The 8,432-nt window shown below is 35.2% G+C and overlaps 1 protein-coding gene across 1 annotated transcript in view; it reads right to left on the minus strand.

The window, feature by feature from the left end:
- Nucleotides 1-8,432, minus strand: part of LOC107295865 (sex comb on midleg-like protein 2) — a 32,273-nt gene that overhangs the window by 18,535 nt on the left and 5,306 nt on the right. Inside the window, exon 2 of the mRNA XM_015825203.1 lies at nucleotides 3,555-3,652. Coding sequence (XP_015680689.1) covers nucleotides 3,555-3,567 — 13 coding nt within the window. The 5' untranslated portion in view covers nucleotides 3,568-3,652. The remainder of the gene's footprint in view (nucleotides 1-3,554; nucleotides 3,653-8,432) is intronic.

Consider the following 8,432-nt stretch of genomic DNA (forward strand, 5'->3'; position numbering starts at 1 on the left):
GCATTCATGGTAGAAAGAAGTTCAAACATACCATTACAGAGAAGGCAGCTGAAAGTACTAGAAGTTTTACTGGCAGAAATATTCAAAATCCCTTGAGAAATTGTTTTTGTGATTGATTAAGAAAACACTGAATTATGTCCACTATAGGATCTGCTACATAGATTTAAATCAAAGTATCACCTACAATATTACTTTGTTTCAATAGGTGAAGAATCAAAAAGATCAGTTACAATGAACTGTTAATAGGATTCATTCTGAGGTTTGTTATGAATAACACTGGTACATAAATTACTTCCATACTGATATTAAAAATCTTCCTAGCACCCTCTGTGAAGAACTGTGAAGAAAAACCACAATGAGAGTTGTGTAGTACAGATGGGCATTTCTGAGCAGATAAAGTTTTTCCAAAGAAAGTGTTATAAACTAGAGTTGCCTTGATCATCAATAGCTGAGCCTACAAGGCTATAAACATCCAGAAGCATTACTCGAGGGCATATTTATAGGAAAGACTCAATCCATATATCAGTGAAAGTATTTCCTAAGAGCCTTTTGTCACTGTCTGCATGGAACAAAACCTATGTCATTATGTATTTGTGGGCACACAAATGTACAGGCTGAGCTGGCAAAGAGATAGTTCAGGACAGTGTATGTTAATAAAAATTGCAAATGTATTGTCTGAAACTGTTGGATAGTATAGTTTTGAACAATGGGTATGGAAATCCCAATACTGTACTTTTCTGTGTTAATTTCTCTAGAATTGGTATGTAAAGAAGCTACATCTATTTGATTGATAGTGAGCTCAGCTTACCATCTATTATCAGTGATAATGTTCTCATCTCTTTGGTAATAAATCTTGTCTAACTCCATGAAGGCCATCTCTACAAGATGGCAGTCTTCCCCTCTATTGCAATAATTGACAAAACCAGCTAAGAAGGAAAGAACACATTGAGGCAGGATGTAGTTCTGATAAGAAGTGGTCTAGTCACCGTTGCTAAAGATTCACACAAAGTATTACAACAATACAGGTCCTGTAGCCTGACATAAGGAATCACAACTATGGAAGTGTTTGAAACTGACAGACCTGTACTTACAGAATGATTCAAAGTATCATCTTAAAAACATTATATTAAACATTAGCATGAAAAATACTGCAAAAAAGGATTTATAGGCATAACTTTACATAACAATTAACCAAAACTGAAATACTTTCAAATTTAATTAAGTCTGTTGGTTTGAAATCTGTGGAAATGTAACTAAGAATATTTTTCCCTCCTCCACTCTTGTAGTTGTCTGCTCGCCTTTAAAAGCTCCCTTTGAGACTGGAGACTATTTAATATATCTTCAAGAAAGCTGGAATGGAAGAAAAGGATTGATTCAAAACTGGGAAAAGGCACTTTTTAGAGAGATTTTTCAGGGATGGCAGAAGATAGGAGATGAGAAAGTTTGCTTTTAAAAAGTCTGCATACACCAAAATCTGTTCTCTTTACATTTACAACACATACTATTGTATTATGCAACAGTTGGTTCCTTGACAGATTACTGTTGCCATGTCTTTTTAATAGACTTGAAATCTAAAATAAACATAATTGTAAACATGTTGCCATACACCTCTACCAATATCATTCTATATAGAATTCTATTAATATAGCATTACAGAATTCTATTATTCTCAATAGGATTCATTTCTAGGTAAATACAGTAGATACAGGATTTGGGCTTAAGATGGCAACATTAAGACTATTTCAAAATATTTGAAATCTAAATTGATTCTCAACTGAATCTACATTGTTAGATTTATTTCTAAAATTAAATCTGGCAGTAAATCTATCATAATGCATTGACTTTTGAAAACTCAAAGGGTAATGCAAAAAAAGCAAGCACTCTGACAAATTTAAAAGTCAAAATACTTTCAGTGAGTATTATGTAATAAATTATAATCACAATGTGTTCTCTATAATTATAATAGTGATTTCAATTTAAGTACATTATCCAAAGTGCTAAATACTATTCTACATTATCCTTTTTATCCAGTGTTATATAGACACCAGGCACACATTCTAAAGAATATGACCAAACTACCTAATATGACCTTTGGCTTTTTAACCAGGCAAGGAAGATTAGAAGATGCTAGCACAAAATAGAACAAACACTTAAAAGAGTTATTGAACAACTCATTGTAGACCATTCATTTAATGCATAATGGATTATCAGATGAAACCTGCATGGCTAGAGGAGAAAAGAAGCAATGGCAGTAAGATAACCAGTTCCATTCAAAGTCACAGTTGCTGAATGGCTGATACCTCCAGTATGAATAGATATTCTGACACTGGCAAAATGGAAAAGGGTAGCTATTTCTCTCCCTGGAAATTTCATCTAGCACATTTCTTCACTTGTTATTACTGAGCATTTATTTCAACCCAGGAAGATAAATGAGAAAAAGTTTTTTGACAGCCATATGTACTGCAGAAGAAACAAGGATGATTACCGTATATCTTTCAGTACTATGTTTTTACAGTATAGAAATAATATAACTAGAATAAGTAGTCAATTCAGACATCATAAGAGGCAAAAGATGACAGATTGTGGATCTCTTTCAAGCCAGTGCTTTAATCATAACATAAATAGTATTTTTAATATATAAAAAGGCTAAATTAGCCTATTACTGTAATTGGTACTCTGCCATCTACAGACAGCAGTGCTGCTAACTATACAGAATGTGAGTTCATAGTACATTTTACTTGAGTATTTTGATTTTGTTAAATAATGAAATATGTGAACAGAATTATATGCATATGGTACTTTTGTGAGTTTTTATTGATACACTTGAATATAAGACATGACATTAATAGCTAGAAACAACTTAGAATGCTTATCAGATATTTTAAAAATGCCTACTTTATGGGGAAAAAATCTACCAAGTTATTAGACTGGTGCAGAAAAGAAAAGGCAATTTAAAGCACGTCCAATAGCTCATGCTGACATTTCCTTACACCTAATGTATCTTTTTCAGTTATCAGCAATAGCTATACAATCCCAGGAAAAGGTGCAACTTTTTTAAGCAGCTGTCAACAGCTGTTAACTGAAATCATTCCAAATAAACTTTCTAGCTTCAAATCCAGTTTGCCTACTATTTGATTGCAAATTAATTTAATAAAACAGCATATTTAAAGACTTTTACACATTAAATTTGCAATTTTATGAAAATATATTTTCTTTCACAAATTAAATTATATCTAGCAGATGCCATTAAATATTTCCCCAACCAGTTTTAGTTTTTCCCATGATCTAGAAAACAAATTAAAATTTGAGTTCAGAAAAAAACTGTTTATATCAATAGCTATTCTGCAAACATCTACATCTCTTTTTCATGAAATTATATTTTGATCCTAGAAAATTATATTACTAATTGTCAAAATTTTCCCAATTTAGGAACTAGGGGTACCCATTTGATCTTATTAAACTCCTGAAACTAAAAGTCACACTTTAAATGTCTGGAAATTGTGACTTCTGGTGTTAATGTTCCCTCTTTTACTATCTTATTGTTTCAACTTTACCTGTTTTCCCCATGGTTAAAAGTCTGGTCCTCCCTGTCACAATAAAAATACAAATGTTGCCTGAAAAGTTCACTCTTCTGTTTCAGTAGAATTGTTTCCTGTAAAGCAATAATACAATAGATTAGGAAGCACGCACGCGCACACACACACACACACACACACACACACACACATATATATAATATATATACACATATATAGACATATATACCTATGTCTAACTGTACAAAATTAGTAAGTTGATAAGGAATGGAATTAAAAATTAAAAAACACCTTATCTCTGTTCCTACGCTGCACATTTTTTCCAATTTTAGGGTCTTTAAATTTCAGATTTAGACATTATTTACAACAGATTTATTGAAGGATTCTTATTACTCGAGTATAAGTCGACCCGAATATAAGCCGAGGGACCTATTTTTCCACAAAGAACTGGGAAAAAATGGTGACTCGAGTATAAGCCGAGGGGGCATTTTTCAGCACACACATTTTTACGCCTGGGCTAATCGGCCTCTTTGCAACCCCACCCCTCTGGTAACCGCGCGATTGTAGCACTTTGCACAAAGGAGCAATAGTTGATAACACGCCCCACGTCAGCTGGAAGGGAAAAGCTGGGTGGGGAAGCGGGGGGGAAGAGCTCTGCCGCAGAAGTGCGGGTCGTGGGTGGGTGGGCGGCCATGCCATTCCAACCCCTCCCCCCGCATATGTATTGAAAGAGTTGCGTCTGTAATTAAACTTTGAACTCGGTAACCTGCAACGCTGTTGTCTCGCGTTTACATGTCCCAGCAATTCCTCCTCCCAAATCGCCCATCACCCCCAATTTTTTTTTATTTAAAAAAAAAGGTTCGACTTTTTATTTTTATTTTTGCTTCGAGCTTCCTCAATCTGAAAGCGGGGCTGTCAAGCCCCACAGGGCTGGCCATACACTTGCGGGGGTTGGGGGACCGCCAGCCGAACAACAACGACGCCCAGCTCATTGCCGCCGCCACCGCCACCGCCCAGCATGTTCCTGCCACCGCCGCCACCCAGCGTGTTCCTGCCGTCGCCGCAGCTGCCCAGCTCATTGCCGCCGCCGCCGCCCAGCGTGTTCCTGCCGCCGCAGCCGCCCAGCTCATTGCCGCCGCCGCAGCCGCCCAGATCATTGCCGCCGCCACCCAGCGTGTTCCTGCCGCCGCCGCAGTCGCCCAGCTCGAGTATTGACTCAAGTATAAGCCGAGGAGGGTATTTTTCAGCTCAAAAATTGGGCTGAAAAACTCGGCTTATACTCGAGTATATACGGTATTTCTAAGCATATACACACACATGCACATATATACATATAACACATACATATACACACACATACATATGCATACACAGACACAAGTAGAATTGCATTTATATTAGAATATTATAGTAATTATAAGTTCAATGCTAGCAACATTTAACATTACATAGAAGTTGACATTATTTGCTTTAGGTTTTTTTTTACTTTAGCACATATACAATATATTGTTCTTTTGATTGACATTATAAAACAGTTGCAGCAATGAAACTGTAAATCTATCGTTTTATTTACTGCACAAGTACATCCAAGATAAAAATGTAACTAGTCTTAAGTCAGATCTCTTTTAAGTCTGGGGTTCCACTTAAATAATGCCATTTATTGCCCCAACTTCCTGAAAAGTGCAATCTTGATAAATGCTTGAAGGTAATAATCCACAACATCTTTTGTGGTCTTTATATCTTGAACTAATAGTGTTCAGTAATTCTGTATATGTTACTTAGAGATTATTGCTGCTAAATTACACATAACATATTGCAAGGTAAATAGGGATATATCCTAAAATGACCCTATTGGTATTAAAATAGATACTGCCCAAAGTAAGAAATTGTCATTAATATTATGACATTAAAAAAACAGGAACAAAAAGGAATATCACAGCTTTCCAATAAGCTACAAATGAATTTAACCTTGCAACTTTTCACTTTGAACTGTACAATTCCAATTTGTTCATTATCAAACAAAGTCAAACATCAATCAATAAACTATTTTTATGTACATGGGTTAAACTCCTGCCTCTTTAACTGATTTGTAAAATGTAACGAAGCATATAATGTGCTCACAACTTGCTGAAACACTAAGGAACATACATTCACAAATAACAAGTTTTACAGAGTTCAAAGATCTAGATACAAATAAAAATGTTCTATATTATTTAATTGTGGTATAAATTATGTACTAATTTAAAAGTTTTTAAGAATTGCAAATATATGAATACATTAACAAATCTTTGTGCTCAGTCTTATAAACTTGCATAATACATTTAGAAAACTAAAATCTGACTAAATTAATCCTCATAAAATATTTGAGAATCAGCTGGAATAGTTAAAATATGAAACTTGAAATGTTTAATTTGGTCATTATGCATACTGGCATAATAAAATGAATAAGAATATTTATTCTTCATGATGGCACTAACTTTCAACTTTCACACATGGATTTTAGGGGGGGGGAATTATAAATTTTAAATATCCTTTTAATAACCTTTAAAATTGAAGTGCATTGTATACAGATTGTAATAAAAATCATTATTTCTTCTCAAAAAATGAAATTCCCTAGGATGATGTCTGATCAAATACAGGAATATTTTACACAGGAATAAAAAGAGTAAATATTAATGTAGCTATTTTTAATTTCAAAAGCTCACGTGCAAAAATGATAACATGAATACAGTAAAATATACAAATAAAAGAGAACACTTTTATATGAAATTAATTCAACAAATGAATATACATTTCAATAAAAAGAAATAAGAGCTATTGCAAAAAGCTATTGAACTCAAACAGATTTCAAAGCTATCTTACAACTGAAAGGTGATCCAAGTCATCCTCTTTATGAGCAGTCAATTTTAAACCACTTGTGTTTATCTTTCTATTGTTGCTTTTCTAGCTAGTAGCAGATTACACTTGCTCCTGTAATAAAGATTCCAGTTCAATAGTGATTATATCTCTCAAGCCACTGATGTGCTTGCTGGAAAAACATAAAAAGAATTCCAGCATTTCAGACAAGTGAGCATGTAGACAGAGACAACAAGGTTGCCAGCTAACAGAGAAACCCCATCCAAAGGCAGATGACCAGTAATCATTGCCAATAACCTATTTCAAAGTCTATGAAATTCAGCCCACAAATTCGTCCTAGAATTTTAGATCTAATGTTGAAGATTAGGAATCATTTATATATTAACTTCCTAAAGCAAAGTACAATGGACAAAAATGTACCTGCCTCATCATATATTAAAGATACAAATTTTCCAAAAATGGGGATTAATTTCTCTTCTACAAAGAGGAGTTTTCCATCTCAGATTCAATATAGAAAAAGCAGGCAACTCTTTGTTACTATAAATCATAATTACATGTCAGTGCATCTACAACATAGCATTAATTATTCATGTGGCTATTTCCTTCTCCTTCTTATTTATTCATTAAAAATCTAATACATTATCAAATATATCTCTTGGGCTTCGTTTACAAATTGCCACAATGTCACATACTAGGGCCATGTATTGCCGAGGGTATTTTTACCCTTAATTGCCAGAAGAGGGAACAATAAAAAAATGTCAACCTGAAAGTACGATTTTAATCAAATGAATCCATTTCTAATAACATAGAACAACTGTATGAACTGTTCAAAGTCTAAATTCAAGACTGCAAAATTAACAAGAAGATATTTGACCATTATTATATTTTAAAGAGTTATGTGCCTTTATATGAGTTAAATAATTGAGTCAGCTTTATAGTTTTATAAGGTAGGATATATTTTGCCTTATTCCAGATTGATAAATGATATAAAACTTGTGACTGAGGAATAAAAAGCAAAACACTAGCTAATCTGTTAATTTTAAATGTGTAATATCTTAAATTAGCCTATTACATATATCTCAGTAACATGTACATGGAGGAAGGAGTGCAGACAAGAAACTTTAATAATAGAAAAATAGGCCTTAAGTATTATTTTTAAAATGTGCCAGATTATTACTTTAATTATCAAAAGTTATCTTTCACACTGGAAGGTGAAGTGGTTTATTTAAAAAGTTGTGACAATAAATTCATCTGCAGCAGTTTACAGAAAAATCATTCTAAGCATATATTTCAAGCAAAAATATTTTGGTAATTAGAAAAATTAATGACATTGCTCTTATTTTATTTATTGATATGTAATTTTTTTAAAGTTAAAAATATGTGCACCCATAATCTTTTTTTATTCATATAATTTAGTATGGTTTACCGAGGGGCTGAGAGAGATGAAACGCCAGAAAAGACGCCTAGAGAGCAGTTGGAGGGCCACCCGAACCGAATCCGACCGAACACAGGTAAGGATACATGTTAGATCCTACCTTGTGGCAATGAGGGTGGCGAGGTCTAATTACTACTCCACCCTCATTGCGTCATCAGATAATCGCCCGGCCTCCCTCTTCAGGGTGATCCGCTCCCTCCTTCAATTGAGGGGGGGCGGGGACCCCCTGGCGGGGAAGGCTGAGGAATTTGCACAATATCTATATGACAAAGTCGCTCGGATCCGAGAGGGTTTGGACTCCGACTGGGTGGCCCCGGGGGAGGAGGCAAGGGCAGGTCTTGAGACTGTTGTATGGGAGGAGTTTGACTCTGTGGCTCCCGAGGACGTGGACAGGATCCTGGGGAGGCTGAATGCAACCACATGTTTATTGGATCCGTGCCCCTCCTGGTTGGTACTGGCAGCTCGGGAGGGAACACGAGCCTGGCTCCAGGGAATTACAAACGCTTCTTTACGGGAGGGTGCCTTCCCCGCGGTCCTAAAGGAGGCGGTGGTGAGGCCCCTCCTTAAGAAGCCCTCCCTGGACCCAGATGTATTGGCAAATTATC

The sequence above is a fragment of the Protobothrops mucrosquamatus genome, unplaced genomic scaffold, assembly GCF_001527695.2.
Source record: "Protobothrops mucrosquamatus isolate PMUCROS unplaced genomic scaffold, P.Mucros_1.0 scaffold_198, whole genome shotgun sequence".
NCBI classification, from domain to species: domain Eukaryota; kingdom Metazoa; phylum Chordata; class Lepidosauria; order Squamata; family Viperidae; genus Protobothrops; species Protobothrops mucrosquamatus.